At 40.4% G+C, this 21406-nt stretch overlaps 2 protein-coding genes across 2 annotated transcripts; one reads left to right on the top strand and one right to left on the bottom strand.

Annotated features, from left to right (window-relative positions):
• Window positions 1–261: 261 nt before the first annotated feature.
• On the bottom strand, window positions 262–20847 carry gcc2 (GRIP and coiled-coil domain containing 2). Its single transcript, XM_085249933.1, has 24 exons — window positions 20660–20847; window positions 20043–20105; window positions 19711–19795; window positions 19547–19626; window positions 19352–19456; window positions 18670–19174; window positions 16693–18551; window positions 16464–16539; window positions 16231–16331; window positions 15893–15991; window positions 13925–14044; window positions 12897–13061; window positions 12604–12708; window positions 11747–11909; window positions 11235–11335; window positions 10946–11023; window positions 10714–10851; window positions 9444–9562; window positions 8778–8954; window positions 8295–8503; window positions 6334–6561; window positions 5973–6112; window positions 3291–3492; window positions 262–2425 (listed from the first exon to the last, which is right to left on the bottom strand). The coding sequence occupies exons 1-24, from the start codon at window positions 20663–20665 to the stop codon at window positions 2352–2354; spliced, it is 4998 nt and encodes a 1665-aa protein (XP_085106059.1). The 5' UTR covers window positions 20666–20847; the 3' UTR covers window positions 262–2351.
• Window positions 3702–6879, top strand: tmem223 (transmembrane protein 223). Its single transcript, XM_085249934.1, has one exon. It carries the CDS (start codon window positions 3861–3863, stop codon window positions 4641–4643), a length of 783 nt encoding a protein of 260 aa, XP_085106060.1. The 5' UTR covers window positions 3702–3860; the 3' UTR covers window positions 4644–6879.
• Window positions 20848–21406: the final 559 nt, after the last annotated feature.

Genomic DNA, 21406 nt, shown 5'->3' with positions numbered 1-21406 from the left:
CATCTGTTCAGATGCCCAGCAGTAACACCAAAAACAGGAGGATTATTAATGATGTAAATTAAGGTTCATCTTGTAGTTATCTGCTCTTTTTGATTTAATGTGCAAAACATGTCCATAAAAGTGCTTCCTCACCACATGCATGTCCTCAAAAAAAAAAAAAGAAAGAAAGAAAAATGTAAAACATCTGGCTGCTGATTAGAAGCTGTAGATGCAATGCTGCACTTCAAAAATCAATTATAAATAAAGGACACGGACTGAATGCAAAGTATGGAATCATTTTAATCTTTGTTAAGTTCTCTTTTTTTTTTTTACAGTTGTAAATACACCAGAAAAACATACAAACAATCACTGCCGTAGTCTTTCTTGAGTACGATTTTGCAGTTCGGGTAATCTCTCATAGCTTCTGCCCACGTTAAGTATCATAAATATAAAAGTCTAGATATAAATACAGTCCATTGTGCTGGGTGAATCACCAAAAGCTGCCAATAGGGGGAGAAAATAAACCGGTTAATAATTATTTTTATCACTGGTCAGCAGAAAACTGTATTCATATGAGTAAGTATGTGTTTCACTGGGAGCGGGGTAGATATGAGGTGTTTTTCAAACTCAAAGCACAGGTCAAAAGTCAGAATGTAAAATCAACAGCATCTATAGGTCTGATGAGGAGCCTTGCTCAAGGACACTTTTGCGAGGCAGATGTGCTTTCAGCAATGGAAACTGCAAGATGCAACAAATCTTTGTTAAGGTTCGGTGATTAAATTGCAACACAAATGACAAAACTATAAAACACTCCCATAAAAGAGAGACAAACTATTAAAATAATGGTCCAATAATGGTCCAATATTAAAGTCGCAACTAATATTACAAATTATTACAGGGCACGATGAATCAGAACTCAAGACATGGAAACTGTTAGTGCACCTGAGTTGAGTATGTGATGATTTAACAATAAAACTGTAAAACCAGCCTGGGGAAAAATGTTAAAAGTGTTCTATTATTGTCTGTTTTATAGACATATGTATGGAAGTTTGGATTAAACACAAAAGAGTGTATGTGCAAATAAGCCCAGGCTTTATACTGCTATAAACACTCATTTTCTTACACTCTTGGCTCTGTGTGATGTCAGTGAGGGGTGAAATCACTGATATGATCACAGGAGGTCCAACCTTTTGCTAGTGAGGGGCAGCCAATCAGAAAAAGAGGCTGTCTTAAAGGGAGTGAGAATCAAAAGTGGATGAAGGGCTGCATCAAAGCTCAGAATAAGACAAGCATTTTTTTAAACCATGAAGTCTGAGAAACTACTCGAAAATAAAAATATACAGGTGGGAAGGAGCATAACAGGTCATCACAGTTCCTCACCAACAATCAGTAATGTTGAAGAGAACCTCAGACTTATAAACACGCATCCCAGTGCAACTGAAATGAGATTATGGCAGTTTAGCCCATGAACTACTGTAAATTACACACACGTTTCCCACAGCATACTGCGTTACAGATCGCCTAATGCTTTCTTTACCTTCCGGGAAACAACCAAGTTAAACGTAAAATCAGAGAATCAAATTTTTTGTGAATAAGGTTAATTTCTATACGGCAGAGACCAGTAGAATGGCTGACATGAAGGCAGTTCAATCACATTCAACAGCCTATAAGTTTTAGGTATACCTCTGAGAAAAGCTAAAATGTAAACCGTGTAAAATTTACACGGTTTACATTAATGTAAATTTACACGGTTTTATGATGGGCTTGATTTACTAAATCAAGCCCATCATAAAATGCAGGTAAAGTTGTCTTGAGAAGTAATTAAAGATCTATAAATCATATCAAGCAATACACCAGCACACATTTCTTCCCCTTGATTAGGTTTCCTCTCACAATTAGTTTGCACCCTTTTGGATTTAAAAACACTGCGATCATCACATAACATACACTTAATTTATTATACCCATTCATTTTAGTAATGATGCTTTGTAATGCCTCACTGTGTAACCATTACGTCCAGTAAATGTTTGGAATACATGTTTATAGCACGCTGAAGGAAGACAGATATTCATCACAGTTATCAGTAAGAGACCCATGTAGCTATTGCACTGCAAACTCAAATTCTTATACATGTTGAATATTTTGGTTTTCTTCATCTTAATCGTACACTCCTCTTTATCTGATACATTCCTTGGTCCCATCTACTGCATCCCACCAAAGTTTTAAGTTCCCCCAGTTAACCTCCCAGTTGTCACTGTTTTAAAAGTGCAGCTTCAATGATGAGGACAGGTTTTTACATTAAAAATAAAGGCTCAGTAATAACGCCGACTTTGTGCTCCCAGTGTTTTCTTGGCTTTGATTTGTGGTCGGTTTTATCTGATCCCAGACCAGCTATGGAGGTAGGAGGTCCAGCCTGAGCTCCGAGACCCAGACGCCTCCTCCTCACCTGCAGAGAGGAGACACAAGAACAGGTGGTTAGACATTAATGAGGTATTCTGGATGCTATAACCTGCAGCACTTCAGAAAAGAGGAGATTAATTTTAAAAAAAAGGGTTTTGTCTGAAGAAACAAAAAAAAAAAAAAAAATCAAAGACAGGTTGTCGTTATGTGTTTTCTATTATGACTCAGCATGAAAATCACTGTGACGCTGCTCTGTAGAAAACACAGCAGAGACAAATTCTTGCAGTGGGGCCGTGCGCTCCTGTAAGTGAATTGGAAATGGTTTCTTTTTCAGGGTGGAATACAGCATACACCTTTAATGACTTGGCAGTTTCACTTTACCATCATAAAATGAGAATAAATTATTTTCAGAAATCACCAAGGCTCAAGACTGCCACGAGCTGGAAACTTGTGGAGAAATGTTTGTTGATATGTTTGGAAGTGTAAATGTGAGACTTTCAAACCTAAGACTACTGTGACAGCTGTCAAGCATGGTGGTGGTAGCATATATTAATATTAGTTGGAGTGTATGCATATATTTGAGTTTCCAAGTATAATTCTGGCCCTATGTGGATTAGAGAAAATCCAAGATAAGCTCAAACTTGTGCACCCAATTCTTGCTTTTAAATTAATTAAGAGAAATATACGGTACAATCATCCCTCACATTAACAAAAGAAAAATAAGAGCTCACATAAATCATTAAATGTCCAAAGTTCCCATAGAATTCTTTTTCATGAGGCGTGGATGCAAATTTCTGACCAAAAGATTTCTACACTTTAAATCATACATAATAACCTTTTGAACAGGTCATGCGGTGAATAAGATTTTTCTTTTTATAAATGCATGCAAACAAGGTTTACCCATTGCATACCTTGTGCAATGGCAGACAATTTGCTTTTCTCCTCTGGGCTGAGCTGCAGCATGGTGTGGATGACGGGCAACAGAGCCTGCCTCTCGCTGCCGGATCGCAGGAAGATGAACTGCAGGAGGACGTTCTTCAGGTACTCCAGGTTGGCCACACTCTTCTCCCTCTCCTGGTTTCGCTCAAGACGGCGAACTTCACTCTTCAACAGCTAGGAGGTAGAACATACAAGCGCTTTAAAATTTACAATATCCAAGCGTCCCTTCGGCTAATGCTAAACGGCAGGAAAATAAGCTAATGCACAATAGATTGTCGAGTCCATTTCAGGTTTAAAAAATAGGAATATAGGAGGTCAGCTCAGAGGTTTTAGTGATTACTAGTATATCGAAGAGATAACATTAAATTTGGTCCACGCTACTTTCCGTAAGCGAGCAACTTACGTCACATACAACAAGCATGGCGACGTCCTCTTGTCTACTGAATATGAAGCGTTGAACGCGAGTACAACAGCGACTTTTAAACCTGGACTGCAGCAGTTCTTGTGCGAAATAGCTTAAAAAACTACAGCGACAGACAAAGATGGGCTTCGAGCAGCTGCTGTGGTGTTACTCCAGGCGGTTTCGGTTCCGTAGCGTTCAGCTAAACCAGGTTGGAAACACGTCGTTGTCGGCGCACACTACGCCTCTCGGCAGCACGTCCTCCCGGTTTGGTGCTTCTCCCGGACTGTTGGGCGGCATATTTGCCCACACAGGCCCCCAGCTGGCCGTACGCCGGAGGATGTGCACCTCCACCCAGCCGCCCAGAGATGTCACCTTGTTCGAGCACGACAGGACCCGCTTCTTCCGGCTTCTCTCGATCTTCTGCGGCGGACAGTTCGTCTTCTGGACGTACTTGGCTCAATTCGCCTACACGGGGCTCAGAGACACGGGCGGCACTAAAGAGAAGGGGAGAACCAAGACGCCTAGCACTGCCACCACGGGTCTGGCGGGAATATGGAGCTTTGAGATGAACCTGGGTTCAAACACCTGGAGGTATGGTTTCACGCTGGGATGCCTGACAATAGGAGCAGGCATAGTGGTACTCGGGGCTCTGTTCTGTCGGCGCTCTGTCAGCAAAGTGGTTTTACACCAGGGTGGGAGGATGGTGACAGTCTGCACACAGTCACCTCTGGGACCAAGCCAAGGCAGGAGAATAACAGTCCCTCTGTCTCATGTAGCCTGCCACGCCCACAGGCAGGAGACCACTTCCTTTATTCCTCTAAGGGTCAAAGGGCACAAGTTCTATTTTCTTCTGGACAAAGAGGGGACTGTGAACAACGCCAAGCTGTTTGATATTACCGTTGGTGCATACAGGCCACTTTAAACACAGCTGCCACACCTGAAACAGCAGTCTACAGGTGTGTGCTCACGTGGCTGCCACACTAATATATCAGTGTGTTTTTCATCTGATCTGTACAATCCGAATTAATTAAATGATTGACAACAAATACTTGGCTCATTTAGTTCATTACATTGAAAACCTCACGCTTTTGACTCAGTATTATTATATAAATTTCCAAGAATTTAATATTTGAAGTAATGAACTGGAATTTTTATGTATATTGCACATTTCTTTACGTGTAAATGCAGTGTGCTTTACCTAAAAAGAAATTTTATAGGCCGATTAAAATCAACCCCTGGAGAAAAGCCACAAAAGCCCTGGAAAAAACAGACCTCTGCAGGCCTGAATCCAGGACCTTCATGCTTTGAGGTGATATATAGCCAGTACACGACCGCGCTACCCGAAAAAAAGACGGGCAACAGACAACACAAATATAAGCATGAGTAAAAATACAGATATTTATCAGTAGAGAAGAACAAACTGTTAGAAACAGTTACCTTTAACGACTTTCTTAACAATGCACAGATCAGTAGCACATACAAGCATGACTAATTCTAACAGTTTTTCCACCAATAACCTCCTAAATAAAAGCTTATAGTAAGTAAGAGAGTTGAGCCTGAATTACAGCAATTCTGTATGTGCCTTATAAAGTGCTAGAAACCAGAGAACAGACCTTTTCCTTTAATAACACTTAATAAATATGGCATATTCTAATGTAATAAAACCTATAATGTAAATATACTAATACAATACAAAATAACTTTAAAGATGATCTTTATAACTCAGAATGTATGTAAAATAAATACTTAAAGTTAATCTACTTTTGACTGCTTTCTTATCCTCAGCGGGTCGATACAGTGGATATCTGCACGTTTGATTTGGCAGATTCTTTTTTAATTAAATGCTGAATGCCCTGCCCAACCTGAAAGGGGAGGTAAATAAGAAAGTAATCAGATGGTTTAAAATTATGCCATTCCTTCAGCTAACAGTAGTAGTAGTACAGCAAATGTAGGCAATGCGTTTGCTCTCGGTCTTGAAGAAACATCTTTCAGTGATTTTAATTGTATGTTTTTAAATCTTGCAAGTTGTTCGTTAATAAAGGGGATCATTCTCTTTGAGTTTTGTAACCAATGCTTAGGAGTAGGTCCTATTTATTATAGGGGATGTGTCATATAGTAGATTTGCTAAGTGCGCAGGGGAGGCAACTTTAAAATAGACAACTTGTCTGGGTTATTAGGTCTCTAATTTAGTTTTGAGCAACAAAAAAAAAATGTTGTTTCTGTGTTTGTATAATTGAGGAAGTATACATACAGTGATCTGCTCCATGAGAATAGCGTTGGTAGCCTCAGTTTCATGCAGCAGGCTGTTCATGTGCTCCATGCTGCGGGTGGTTGTGTTCAGCTTTTCACTTAACTCTTCTTTGGTTGGCTCCACTGTCCACACAAATGGCTCTAGAGATATAACAAATGCCACATACAGGAGGTGATATAATACATTAAACTCTGTCACTACACAAAGTCTGCATCTATTCTTTTCCCCCAAACATAGTCATTCATTGTTCATTGTAACGCTCATCATTATATCTTGTTGAATAGGTCACATATGCAGTCCTTTTGGAAACTGAATGCGCTTTTTTTTTTTTTTTTTTGTGGACCTCTGCTTTCAAACACACCTTGTTTGGGTTCTGGAGATGTGAGAAGCTGCTCCAGAGAGGGTAGGGATGTAGGAGCAGGGGAGAAGCTCTCAGTCTCAGTGGTCTCCATGCCCTCACCTTCCTCCCTGGCCATAGACTGCAGGTCGCTGAGGGCCACTGGTCCCACACCCGCCTGGTTCTGGTCAGTGTTTCTGCGCTGTGGATCTGATGCCAGCGGTTTACGGCTGGACTGGACAGCAACTGAATCTGAGTGGGTGTAAAAGGTTGGAAGAAGAAGATTTGTGTGGGTCTTCTGGGCACATCAATACATTCATATTGAACAAGAGAGAAGGAGGAGGTTGGATTCAAGATGTGTCAAACAAGAATTAAAAAGAAAAAGAAAAAAAGACTTTCTGCTCATGGCCTTAAAATGTTTAAGTAAAATCCCTGGTGGAAAATAGTAAATAAATAAAGGAATTTAAAAGGGTTTCAACTGAAAGCAGCCTTCAGATCTTTTTTTTAAGCATCTCTGGATTCTTATGTACAAACAAGTCCGATCACAGCAGCTGTGAGTTAGTGTCCTACTTCACTGTAACATGAGGGGGCACCAGACTACTCCAGGTCTTAACCAGTTCAGCTGGCATAAATGGTGACGTGGGAAGAGAAGGGTAGAGGGAAAAATGAGAAAACTTCAGAAGAATAGATTGTGATTAATGAACCTGAACTGATCCAAGAGGCCAGACTCGCTACCAATCCCCCTCACCTCGCCACCTCCCGTCAGGCTCTTTACTTCCCTTGTCATGTAGCCGACTGAGAGGAGCAAGAAGTCTACCTGCATACTGAACACGTTTCATAATAGTTCAAGTCCAGTAAACTCAAGAGCCCAACATATTTACCCAGTTCTAATCAACCAAATCATGACAACTGCCACTCAAAAGAGTGAAGCATACAGGAGTCCTGATTTAATAGTACATCAGGCTCTAATAGAAAGGTTTAAAGAAATCAATAAGGAAATAAAAGCATCTAATTTACAGGAAAGTAAACACCCTGGGGATCATATGTATATCTGAAAAATACTGAGCAGTGTTTCTGCAAAGCCATCACAACAGCCTGCAACAGAGGGAACAGCTGGAAAGGCTTAAACACTGACTGATTTCTAATTTATAAAAGACTTTTTTATGTGTGTGTCTATGTGCTGCTTGAAGGTTTGGATAAAAGATTAGACAAAATATGACAAAAGGCATATATAAATGTTACATATGATTTATTAAAGAAAAAAAATACGAGGCCAGTAGTTTTATCTCCCGTCTGTCCGATAGGGCAGTAACGCATTTAATCTGGCGTGAAATTGAAGCATAGTGGTAAAAAGTGGCTCAAATATGACTTCAAATTAAGGTTAATATTGGCTCCAGTATCGAGTTAATCCTTGCATCCATGTGTGAGCCACTAATGATGAGTCTCTCCAGATGCCACAGTGAGCTGTTTGCCACACTGAGAGGCGGGGATAGAGCTGAGGAACCTTGCCAACACCTGGCGTCCTCAAGTGACAGAGAAGACACACACACACACACACACACACACACACACACACACACACACACACACACACACACACACACACACACACACACACACACACACGCCTTTCCTAGTCACTACTGTGTGTGTTTCTGCTGTTTGACTCCAGCGGGCAGCTGTGTGGGAGGTGATGAATGAGCTTTCAATGCTGCTCTTCTGATAAACACACTGATGCCCTCTTCATGGTTTTCTTTCTGACTCACATCACTCCACTCATGTAGGAGAAGTGCAAGCACCATGGAAAACTAAAGCACTTGATGATTTCATTGATCTCTATATACCATACCTTTCATGTACTCCTTGAGTCTATTGCTGTCTGCTCTTTAGTAAAAGATAAAAATGTTACCTCACCTATTTGCTCTGTTACCTCTTGTAGGGAATCAGGTATTGGCTCAAGTTTACAACCCCACCCCCATGCTTACTGTTCTGGCTCTGCAGGGTAAAGAGCTGCTCCTCGACACGAGTCAGCTGGCCCTGCAGGGTCTCTACAGTGGCCCGGTGGTCATCCTGCAGCTTCCTTAGCTGCTCCCTGTAGGTCTGCCGCTGGGCCTCAACCTGGGAAGACAGGTCAGCCTGGGCCTGGGACAGGTCTGACCGCAGGGTCACGTTCTCTGACTGCAATGACAAAAGCCTGTAGGTGGACAGAGCAGGAAGAGAGTTTAGAAAGTGCTCCTTTAGGAGCGAATCAATATGAAATGCTACAGGTAAGTAAAAAAAAAATAAAATAAAAATGGCACAATCAGGTGTTCTCAGCATGTGCGATTATGTCTCCTGATTGCAAAATCAAATGCAAGGATGAACAGCTGAAAAGGCTAAAACGTGCTGCGTATCAACAACGTGACAGTACAATGAATTCCTGCCAAGACAAGATTAAAGAACAACATAAAAAATAAAAGTGTGTTCACCTCTCACGGAGCTCAGCTTCCTTGCTTACAGTTTCCTGAAGGATTTTATTGTGTCTCTCCAGAAGAGTGTCATGCTCAGTTTGGAGCTGCTGCAGCTCTGCTGCGCTGCTCTGGAGACTCTGCTGGCTCTCCACCAGTCGCGTCCTCAGCTGTTCCACCTGAGAGACCAACTGCTCCCTGAAAAACACACCACACGTTACTCTTACAGTGATATTTTCTTTTAGAAGGATGAAAATGAATGTAAATTATTTCTCATGTGGGATTTCTTGTAGGTTATACCGTGTCTTCAATAATTCAGCTTTGGTCATTGTAAATACACGGTGTTTGTGTTCAAAATCAATTATGTGCTGTGCATTTTGACATTTTGCATGTTATTTAAGTTTTCTTGATCACATCTGAACAACACTCTTTCCTAACCCTAACTCTGGGTGTACTTTGAGTTTTTCATGTGTTTAAAAGTCTCACATGGAGAGAGAAGCTTTAGAACAGCATCCTTAATCAATGCAGTAAGATTTGAATTCCTCTAATATAAAGCCAACTGAATGTGTTACCATTAATTTCACATGCAATGATCTGCATCACACAGTCCGCCACTGGTTACATACATTTAACAGCTGTCTGTTATTACAGTCTTTGTAGACTTCTATCATTCTTGCATGCCTTTACCTCTCTAGTTTGCCAGAGTCTACTTCATTCTGGGTCGTCTTGCTCTTCTGCTGCTTGAGAACATTGTGGACTCGCACCTTGTAACTCTCAAACTCCTTGGTTGTTGCCTCAAGCTCAACCTGGAATCAATACAAAAGGTTAACAAGACGTATACGATTGACTTTCTAATATATTGTTGGTGAACAAATTTATTTTAGTGAGTCTAGTTAGAAAATCTAATAAAGAAAACTTTTGTTGTGTCTCACACATTTACAAAAATTGAGATTTCAATACCACAGCTTACATAAAACCAGTTTTTCACTGGATGAACAATGATGAAGACTGTCTTTTACAGAAAGAAAGCAATAACTTAACTTAAATTGCTCTAGGCAAACAACCCATTCACAAACCTCTCTTACTGTCTAAAAATGTAAAGGGGGAAAAGTAAAGACTGAGCCAGAGGTGGCAGCAGCTGACTAAAGCATTTATTTTACTGTCAGTCTTGGATGTCACCAAGCATTGGAGATTACAGGTAAATCAAGGTCAGATAGATAGTTGGTTGGTCGGGTATTTACCAGAAAGGACTAGTTTGCAGATTTTTGTTTCCTGTTGCAGGAATCTATGGTTATAAAGACTTACAGTTTCTAGATCTAATTACAGAAGTTTCTGTAAAGCTGTTTAACTGATCTGAGCCAAAGAATCTTCCTCCATTGACTTCAGATTAGTAGTATCACCTCAGTTAAATTCAATTAATTCAAATCAAATACATTTATTTGATTTATATAGCGCCAAATCACAACAACAGTTTCTACACGATACATGTAAGATATAAGATATAAGGTAAGGTAAGACCTTAAAATATTCTTAAAATAATCAATAAAATTAAAAACGTCATGCATAAATACATTACCCAGTTCTCGTTTGTGTTATACATATAGTGGAATCTTTTTTTTTTCCAGTGTTGGTGACCCAAAAATGAATAATTAAAAGTTTTTACCTTGAGCACTTTTCAAAAATTCTACATACTACAAAGATTTGTGGATTAATCAAAAAAAAATTCAGATATTAATAATAGAAGTAGTCATTAGTTGCAGACTCATATAATACTACTGAGCCTGAGCTGTAGAAGCCTTCGATTAATTTAATCAAAGCTGGACGGGTCTGACGTAGCTACAGCACCTGAAAATTTACAGTTAAGGTGTCCTTGAACGACTTCGGTGTCGTTATGGTTGAGTTATTATAGCGTAAACTGTCAATTCAACTGTTATAAGTGAAAAGTCAACACACGCACCTTGGCAGTGTCTCTTTCCTGCTGCAGACTCTGTATGCGTTGCTGCAGAGAGCTGCTGGTTCTCTGTTGTTGCTCCAACGCAGACTTCAGCTGCTCCTGCAGGCGATGGCGCTCGGCTGTCAGGTCACACACCTCAATCTAAATTCACAAACACAGGCTTTATTAAGTGCCACAGGTATGAAACAAATGGATTTCTACAGTTTATTGAAAGGGATAGTGCTAGGTGTGTTACCTTAGAGCTTTCTAGCTGCTGCTGGTTAGCCTCCAGCTCTCCTTTCAGAGAGGCCTGCAGCACCATGAGTGAGCTTTCCTGCAAACATGCACACGGAATATTTAAATACATACAACCAAATAGGAAAGCACACAAATGACTAAGAATTCCCAATAACTTCAAGGCCCCCCTCCAGTCATGTCCACACATGGCTGCATAACACTATTTACATTCATCAAGAAGCAACATTACACACATTCATAAGAAATCCTTGGAGACACACCTCAAATACACACAGACACACACAGACCTGTTTCTTGGCATCAGCCAGGTCCTTCTTGGTCTTCACCAGCAGCTGTTTTATCTTAGCGTTTTTCTCCTCCCCCTGGTCCAGCTGGGACTTCAAAGACTCTGATGACACAATTGCACATTTGAATGGGCATGTGCACACACACAAACAGCATAATTTCTGAACTGCAGTCTTCTTATTTTTCTAGTATTTTGCTGTCATTATGGAGCTTGACAGCATGAAGCAACTAAAGGAGGAATGAAAAAAACAAGCTCTAACATTTCCTAAATAATGATCCTACTGATCCCATGTACTGGCACACAGATACACAGGGCTATGCAAAAGTAATAGATGTTTCAGGTCAGTGAAAGCAGGTGTGTGCTGCTAATATAGAACATAAATAAAACTGAAGTTTTGCTTTCACCGAGCAAAATTTCAATTAAAGATTATTATACGGTGCAACATTAAATACATTTGGATTGTATTATTCTGTGTGCCAGTCACTGAGTGTAAACCTGAACTTGTTATCATACCAATTTCCTGTTTGAGCACTTCTTCCTTCAGGTTGAGGCTGTTTATCTGACCCTTTAGCTCCTCAACACACTCATCTTTTTCTGATAGTTTGGTGTTGAGTTCTTTAACCAGACGTTCATAGTCGGCCATCTCCATGTCCAACAGAGAGCTCTGCTGTGCTTCCTGCAGGGAGAATCAACGTATTACAGCTTTAAACGGAGCACAGCTAAGACTCATCTTCAAATCCATTTATCTGAAACTCTGGATTTCCTCCTCTCTACATTTAATTGAATTATGCTGACTATATTGTGCAGTTAGTATTTTGGAAACTTGGACAGCTGAAGAAAGTGGATGAAATAATCTACACACACATTGTTTTCTTAAAGAAAAGTAAGGATCTAACTTTTTAAAGTCCTAAAATCTAGTTAAATTAAATAATTACAGTCACAACCACACAATACAATCCCTCATCTTCCTTAAATTACCATTGAACTAACATCTACATATTTCTGCTGCACTTAAAACATGCTTGTTTACTGATCTAAAACTGCCAAAATGAGATAAAAAAAAAACAACCTTTATAAGCATTTAATTGTCTTTCTACTATCAGTATCAACCTGAAAAATCCAATCTTTGTGTTCACATGACGTAGGCACCTCCTGGCAGCTTTCATGTACACGTCTATACTATGTAGGTCTCCACTAATGGAAAAGTAACAGCGGTCCCTGTACTGTGGGCTAGAATTACTCTCCTTCTCTTCATCAGGTGCTGCTGTAGCTGCAGGCCGGCCATCACCAGCTCAGTCGCTTGACTGGATCGGCCCTCTGAGACGCGCTAGTGTCTGAGAAGCACTTGTGTGTTATTTGTGTGTGTGTACCTTGCGTAGCTGCTCCAGCTCCTGGGCAGTCTGCTGAGACTGCTGCTGCTGCTTGCGGAGCTGGGCTGTCAGCTCTTCTGCCTCCTTCATGGCAGATGACAAATCCTAGAGAGGCAAGCAAGTGCACATGGCGGGGAGGGGGGGGGGGGGTATATTTAAATGTAATACAGATTACATATTATAAAAATAAATTCACCGTGCATGGCTGTTTTTATGATTATTTAAAAACATAAAACATAGAGTAGTTGCTTGCACAAAAGAGGGAGATGACATCCATCTCTCTTCATTTCTACCTTTATCTTTTGCTCTTTTATTGATCTCTCGGCCAGCAGGTCTCTTTCCAAATTTGCTGACTGCCTTTGCATCTCCTGATTCTTGGTCTCTAACTGTTTCAATGTGCTCCTCATGGTTTCCATACCAGCCAGAAGGTCCTCCTTCTCACTGCTCAGTGTCTCACTCTGAAAACAAAAAAAAGACTTGTTTATTGCCGCTGTCAGGTGAGTGTGCAGTGATACTCTTGAGGAAATCTGGTGTATTCTCATTTGATTTATTGCTCATAATCTGTCAGCTTTAGTGACTCTACAGTGTGAACTTCATTCTGGTTTCAGTTTACTGTGTCAGTTAAGAACCGCAGGAAACAAAAAGGATGATTTACAAAGAGGAAAGCTGTCTTACATATTTTGTAGTCAACATTCTCATTTATAAATACACCAGTTGGCACGTGACACCTAAAAAAATAAAAATAAAAAAAATCATTCATGCAAATCTGACAGTAGCAGGCTCTATGGGCTTCCTGTGCAGCAGCTCTCTCCCATCATCTGTCAGCCAAACAGTGAAACTATGATTGGTAAACAGAGATGCCCAGACGTACTCTGAGATCACCGACTAGCTCCAGTCTTCGCGCTTCCCCTGAGATCCATGAGCGCACACAAGACTAAGCCTGTGCTTCAGAAAATGGTGTTTCAGTACTGCACGCAGCAGATGGAAGCTACAGCCCGCTCCATTTACCTGCCTCTTTTTCTCTCATTGGAGAGAAACAGTTATGAGCTTGGGGAAAAGAGTACATATAAAAACAATTTCTCCCTAGCTCACCCAGTCACATCTGATGGGCTATTTGTGGGCGCCGGGCTGTCAGATATAGCTGGGTAAAGTGTTGTCGGCTAAAACGACTCCCTCTAAATCATACAGAAACTGAATTATGGGGTAAGTATTGAAGAAATGTATTACTGGACAAAATCCCCTGCTTTGATTTAGTGGAGGCCGAGAGTTTGTGTGTGTGTGTGTGTTGTCGTGCATGAGACTGAATGTGTGTCTGTGTTACCTGTGTGACAGCACTGCTGAGTCGTTTGGTCAGCTCAGCAATCTGTCTCTCTGCCGCCTCCACCTTCTCCCTCTCCTTATCCAGTTGCTCTGTCTGCTTGTCGTAATCTATCTGCAGGTTCTAAACACAAAACACACACACGCAAGCACACAAACAAGTCTTCAATATTCATTACTGGAAACCTGATGAACAGCTCAGTGAAGGTAAACACTATGCATCTCAGTTATCAGCTGCATTTACATTTGAACGTGGGACAAAACTCTCATTAGACACAACACAGTGGTTTTATTCTTTAATGGAGACACAGTCATAAAGCAAAGTGCAATCTGGGGGCTGTTTATGAAGACCACTGGGAGCAATGTCTCACACAAAGTCTTTTTTTAAAGTGAGCGTGCCTCTACTTGCCAATTAGAAAGATTTTTGTATTAGTAATGCATGAAACTAATTAAATGCACAATGGAATCTGTCAAGTTTATTTTGCTTTAATTCATGCTATGCTTTTATTTTGATGAAAAGCTAATGACATAAAAAGGTCCATGCGAAGCAGTAACATCTGATACACCCGGATACAAACCTAATAGTTCTGCCAATTTCAAACAGCCATTGAGAAAAAGAGCCACAGTGTAAACATTCTTCACTGTGGCGTCTCTGTTCTGACACGTCTGACATCATAATCCCGAGAGGAAAACAAACGTTTTTCCACTTGGAAATTTCAGTTTCATGAAAGTCCCACTACAGGATCCTAGTGTCTTCAAGTAATATAGACAGTATCTAACATGCAAACAACAGATGCCTTACTTACACCCTTTATCTTAACTGTTTGGAAGTCAGGCCTATTAGAAACAGTGCAGGATTCTTCTTGCAGGTACTGTAGCAAGAACATGTTTGTGAAGCCTTCCCAATTACAAGTATTTCACCAGTGCTGGCTTATAAAATGTGCCTAAAAATTACTCTTATAGACAAACAGCCTGCAACGCAAATCATTACAGTGTAAAACTGTATATGTGTTATTACTTTATTTAAATGCTGTTTTTCAATCATTTTGATCAGTATCAAATTAAAAATTAAAGACTAGGGGGAACCAGGGATTGAACCACCAACCTTCCAATCAATAGATGACCCTATTTTATAAGCAGGAAAGTCAGAAATCCCAGTAACTCCAAAGTGCACCTATATTTCATTAGAAACTTCTCCAGAAAATAAGCCAAAGATTTTCTTTCTCTAGTGAATACATTATGCTTGTTAACTGATTGAATCAATGGTGCTGTATTAATGGAGTCAACCTTGAAAGATTATCCCTCAGCTTCACTGTCAGGTCAATTACTCAGAAACAAGCAGAATCACTACGCATGTTAAAATATATATTCTCACTACGTAACACGCTAAAATCTAGAGCTTGTTGGTGAGCTGATAAATTAAAACTTTGAATACCAAAATATGTTGAGGGTACTGCATCCAATGAGAAAGAAAAAAAAGTGGCTTCCTGGAGTTATAACGCTCTACTTATATAAGAAAATACAAATTTCTGCTTTGCATTTACTTGTGAAAGTATGGGCTGTTTTAAAAAGTTTGCTGAATTCGAGTGTGATGCTGTAACAGGATGCTGTCTTAGATATTCTATGATCCACTTTGAAATACTGCCACTGAGAGCGTTACTGTTTAGGAAGTGTCAGCCACATAAAGTTACAGAGCAGATTTATCGAATCCAGATACTGAGTTACTTCAGTAGCTGCAGAGCTCCAAACCTCCTCTGGGATTAAAATCAGCACAAAAACTGTGGGCCAGGAGCTTCATGCCATGGTTTTCATGGCATTAAACTCCCGTAGGCATTAATATGTAGTTGTCCCAGTCTTTTACGTTTGTATAGTAAGAAGACAAAACTGTGATAATTCACATACTTTGTGCACTACTTCATGCAAACTATTTTCCTTTGTATGCTACAAGTCTTTTCCAACCCAAGATTCCTACCTTGTAGCCTTCAGCACCATGGATGATATCTTTCATAGAGCTGTTCACTTTCTCCCTCTCTGCTTTCAGTGATTCTATTTCCTCCTTCAGGGTTATAACCTGAAAAACAGACAAACAAAAAACCCCACCGAGCATTCATTTACTGGCAAAAAATATACTGATTATTCATGTTTACATGAATCTGTAAAACAAGAGAATGTTGTGGAGTTCTCCTAAGGATCAGTATGGAGTGCAAGTTTTCTACCACAATGTTTGCTATTTAGAGAAATCTAAAGCTTTTCATTATAGCCTTATTGTCTGTGTTGGTAAATGATAACATTCTTCATTCTTCACAGTACCTCTTTCTTACTGGCATCCAGCTCCTTCTTTGCTTTGACAGCGACTGCCTTGATTTTATTCATTTTCTCGTCCTTTTCTTTTTTTTCTTTCTCCAAAAGAGCTGCAGGAAGTTAAAACAAAGAAGAATATGATTCATCAAAAGTCCGGGAAAGTATCTTTGGTTCTTTTCTGCATGATAACTTGTAGATTAGATTGCTTTTATAAATAGCATGAAGAGAAATCATCTTCACACCTATTTTCTCTGCAGTCTCATTCGATTTATTCTCCTCAGAGGACGCAGACTGTTCTGGAGACTCCTGAGAGGGTGACTGAGGAAAAAGAGAGAATGTTAGAAAGAGCACAAAAACAAATTGTCATAGTAACAGTTCTTTTTCCCCTCACAGATGCATTAGTGCTAGTGTGGAGAAGCACTTACTCTCCCCATTTGCAGAAAATAAACACACATCACGTGCTCCACTCACCTGGATAGAAGCCATTTCGGTCCTCAGCTGCGATATGAGTGAATCCTTTTCTGTCAGCTGCTCTTTGAGCTCTCTGCTCTTTTTCTCCATGATCTCCACCTTTCTCACTATTTCCTCCCTCTCTTCCTCCTCCTTGGTCATGAGAGAAATTTGAGCTTGCAGTTTCTCATTCTCCTCGATGATCTTCTCATTGACTGATTTCATATCCTGCAGGTCTTTCTGGAGACCCTCAGTATCTTTCACCACCTCCTCTATGTTGGTTCTCAACATGTTTCTTTCTTGTTCCAGGTCTTTGATGTGGGCCTTGAGCTCTGTTTGCACCTCCTCAAATGTTCTCTCCCCTTGAGCTTCTTCAAGGCTGCTTCTCAACAGGGCCCTCTCCTTCTCCAGCTCATCAACCCGTGCTTGGAGGTCTTTGACTTCTCTCATGGACTCTTGGAGTTCTTCACCCAGATTTTCCTCCATTACTCCAAGAAAACCAGAGATTCGTTCTGCCTCTGTTTTCATTGAATTCAGCCTTGCTTCTTGTTCTTGCTTTTCAGATGTCTCCTGGTTCAGCTGAGCTTCCAGGGCTGCTAGCTTAGAGTCTAAGAGCTCCCTCTCTTCCTGAGCTTTGGAAAGCCTTGAGAGAGCCTCTTCCATTTTCTGCTGGAGATCAGACTTTTCAGTGTAAAGCTCTTTTATAGTCAGCTCTAAAGTGGAAACTGTCTGTTCAGATCTCACAAACTCCTCTTTTAGGCTTCCCTCTAACTTTTCTCTCTCCTCGTTTAAACGTTTCACTTTATCCTCAGTTTCTGTTTTCAGGCTTTTCAGCTCCGTCTCTTTTTCCTCTCTTAGCAAAAGCACCTCCTTTTCTTTCTCCTCCTGTAGCCTCTCAATTTCTTTTGTTCTCTCATTATTGAGCTTTTGCATTTCCTCTTCTTTGATCTTCAGCAGGTGTTGCATTTTGTCTCGCTCTTCAGTCAGTGTTTCGACCCTTTTGTTCAGATCTTGAGTCATGTTCTCCTTTATCTCTAGCTGGGATATGATCTCCTCATTCTGCCTAGTAACGTCCTCCAACGACTGTTTCACTTCGCAGGCTGAAGACATTTGCTCTTCACCTTGAGAGCTCTCAAGCTTCAGTTTCAGGTCTTGCATATCCCCCATCAGAGCATTCTTCTCATCTGTAGCTTCTCTCACCTTCTCCAGCAGTTCATCCCTCTCCTTGTTGAGCTGTTCCACCTTCTCATTAAGGTCTCGTATATTATTAGCTGCCTGTTCCTTCATGGCTTTGTACTGTACGATAAAATCATTTGTCTTCTCTCCCAATTCTGTCTCAAAACTCTGAAGTATGCCCCTCATATGGTGGCACTCGGCCTGGGCAGAGTCTCGCTCTTTGGTTAAGGCCTCACATTTTGTCCTCAGCTCCTGGTTTAGTTTCTGCTGCTCCTCCTCTGGACTCTGAGAGTTTTGCTCTTTGGCTAGACTGGTCACAGACTCTTCAGCTTCTCTGAGGACACCTTGCTGATCAGGATCTTGGGTCACTGAAGCTTCAGCAGAAGCACTGTCCTTGAGCATCTGCAGCTCATTAATTTTGAACTCCAGTTCTTCTCTTTCTATTTGAAACTCTTCTTTAACCCTCTCCAGCTCTGCCTCGAGCTCACCCTTCACATTACTAAGCAGGGTCATCTCATCCTGTAACATGGTGTTCTGGGCTTGAACATCATCCAGTGTCGCTTTTAGTCTTCCCGTCTCTGTCTCCTCTCCATCACCATGGCTCGAGTCACCCTGACTGCAGCCAGACAGCTCCAGCATTTTGGCGATCCCCGAACCACGGGCAGCTTCTTCATCTTCCTCCTGCACATCCTGCAGGTAGCTATCTGGAAATATAACAGTAATATTTTGATTTAATTGAAACTGAATTTAAAGAAAAAAAAGGAAAACACAATATTAATACTTTGATACCAGAACAGACTTAACTAAAAAGAGCTTTTTTACCTTTGAGTGCAAGCTGCTCAGTTAGCTCCTCTTGGAGCAACAAGAGACGTTCCCTCTCAATCTCGTAGTCCTCTTCTAGAGTCCTCATTTCCTCTTCGTGCTGCAGACTCTTCTGAGCCAGCTCCTCCTTCAAGTTCTCCACCTCTTGCTGGGCCAGTGTCAACTCCTTTTGGTGGTTCTCCTGGATCTCAAGAACCTCCTGAGAATTTCGCTCTTGCATTGTTTGCAGTTCAGCTCGAAGGGTCTCCAGCTGAGCTTCTAAGCAACGTCGGACTTCCTCTGCACTCTCTTTTGCACTAGCAAGATCTGCTTGGCGCTCCCTCTCTCTTTCACTCTCCCGTTCTCTGTCACGCTCCTCTCGCTCTTTTAGTAATTTCTGGAAATGAGACACCTCTTCTTGGTGTTTGCTGGTGCACTCCTCAATGCTGCTCTCTAGGGCTTTGATCTTCTTTTGGTGCTCTCCTATCGCCCGGTCAAACTCACCTTGCAGCGCTGCCAGATCATCCTGCAACAAACAGCATATGTGTTTTAAGAAGATCTGGTTACAATAACAAAATACATTTATTAGACTGCATAAATGTCAAAGTGTGTTCAAATAAACCCGTTTGAGTTTCTCTGAACACAAACCTGAATGTGTAATCAGGCTTACACATCATACAGCGGTGTGAGTGTTATCTTTCACCTTGGCTTGCTGTTTAGTCTTCTCTAGTTCTTTACGAGACACTGCAAGACTTTGCTGAGTTTCCGCCTTTTCCAGCAGCACCACATCCATCCTCTCAGTCAGCTCCTGTTACACACAAATAAACAATTCACGTAACGCAGTATGAAAATGAAGTACTGCATGTTAACAGAAGAAGCTTTTAGCAAACATGCAAACCTGTATCAAAGAGTCATCTGAACTGCTGTTGTTGCTGCTTTTGGATTGCTGTTTCAGGGCTTCAACTTCTTTTTCCAAATCTAAGAAGACAAATAAACAAACTCATGACATAAACTTGTATAGTACTGGCACAACACATACACAGGATGAATGTGTAATGATACCTGTACATCTGCTCTTCATCTTCTGCATGGCAGCTACCTGCTTTTTTGCATACTTGATGAGATCATCTTTAGAGAGCGTGTCCAGCTTAAAATAAGACACAAAGTTAAAAGGAGGCTAAAATATCTTTACCAAAACATCTCTAACAAAACAGAAAAAAATCCAGCTGAAGAGTGTTGATACATATAACTCTTATGTGTAAGTCGTAACAGTATGCAGGACAGTAATGACAAATTAAAGGAACAGAATAGGTTGAATTCTCTGGGAATCAAAGGGGGCTGTCAAGGTTTTCCTATAATTTCTCACAAGCCTGTAGACAGCTGAAGTACAGTACCTTTGACTTGGGTGTGCTTGCTGCTGATGGAGTCGCAGACTCAGCTCCGGTACCACCAGGGTCCTTTTTTTTTAATAAAAGAAAAATATGAAAAAATGTTTTGTTTTTATGATCAACTCTAGATTTATTCCACAAAGGTCGCATAATATTTCCTTTGAATTTTACTTTAATGTCCTTTTTTACCAAAAGTCTACCTCTGGTGGCGTACGTTTACAACATTTTATGATTAATTACGGACTTATTGTCAATTCGGCAAAGAAACTAAGCAGAAGAATTTTTACTGAAACTGTGTAAGCAAAGTTAGTTAAGTATCACCAGGTAACGTCTCGATATTAAGCACATTTAAAATTCATGGTTGTTACAGTAGGACTACTGCAGGTGACTTTTACTGTTACCAGCACAGTTCATCGTGATAATTAACTATGCATTACAACAACAGCTATTAAGAAACAGACGCACATACACACACACACACACACACACACACACACACACACACACACACACATATATATATATATATATATATATATATATATATATTGCTAACCTCGAGGTACACATCATTACTATCTGTGAGACTAGCTAATGCTAACCCCTCCACATTGATCATTTACCTCCATCCCAGCTTTTCGGACTTTTTACTGCTTCTCAATCGTCTGACAAGCTCAGAGAGATTGCCGGGAACCTGACCGGACAAAGTCGAATCGATTTCCAAAGTATTTTACGATTCGTCACAGATTAAACACGGAAAACATCTCCTCTGTTATGGTTTTGAGTTAACAAGCTAAAGCACACGCTTCCGCATTCGTCAACCAGGTGACGTCGGTATAGTTGACGTCACAACTTTAAACACAGACACTGGCAATCACCAATAATTTAACATTGAAGAAAAAAGTTAACTATCTATTTTCAACGTAAAGACAACAAACGATGTATTATTGATACATTTCTAACTGTTACATTGTTTCCAAGTTGTGATGATTAGTACTTTGAGTCTTATAAATTCATAACAAATAAAAACATGTCAGCAGCTAAACTTTATAACGAACTGCCCCCCATATGCCTTAATAATAATAATAATAATTTACATAAAATGTTTGAAGCATTTAATTCAAATTAAATTTAGTTTAAAAAAAAAAAGAAAAGAAAAAAGAGCATAACAGTAGTATAAGTTATACTGATCCTGGCTGATCATTGAACATTTGCTATGTTCATATTTAATTTATTTATATCTAATTACATTATTTACCAACTGGAATTTGAGTTTCTGCATCTCACTTTCACCAGCTCAGCACATCTGTCTTTTAAATCAGAGCCTTTTGCATTCTCTGAGTTGTGCACAGACTGAATTCCTGTTCACT

This window comes from Mchenga conophoros, linkage group LG16 (genome assembly GCF_057382185.1).
Source record: "Mchenga conophoros isolate Kocher_MC1m ecotype Shallow Benthic linkage group LG16, M_conophoros_male_GT1.1, whole genome shotgun sequence".
Taxonomy (NCBI): Eukaryota; Metazoa; Chordata; class Actinopteri; order Cichliformes; family Cichlidae; genus Mchenga; species Mchenga conophoros.
Note: the sequence above shows the minus strand (reverse complement) of the source record. Positions and strands in the feature narration are given on the sequence as shown.

What these genes read in the sequence shown, in the direction of transcription:
- tmem223 (XM_085249934.1), top strand. Translation starts at nt 3,861, where the DNA reads ATGGGCTTCGAGCAGCTGCTGTGGTGTTACTCCAGGCGGTTTCGGTTC.
- gcc2 (XM_085249933.1), bottom strand. An exon ending in CCGAAATGGCTTCTATCCAG is followed by an intron (nt 16,540 to 16,692) that starts GTGAGTGGAGCA and finishes CTTTTTCCTCAG; the next exon opens with TCACCCTCTCAGGAGTCTCC. An exon ending in AGCAGCTAGAAAGCTCTAAG is followed by an intron (nt 10,852 to 10,945) that starts GTAACACACCTA and finishes TTGTGAATTTAG; the next exon opens with ATTGAGGTGTGTGACCTGAC.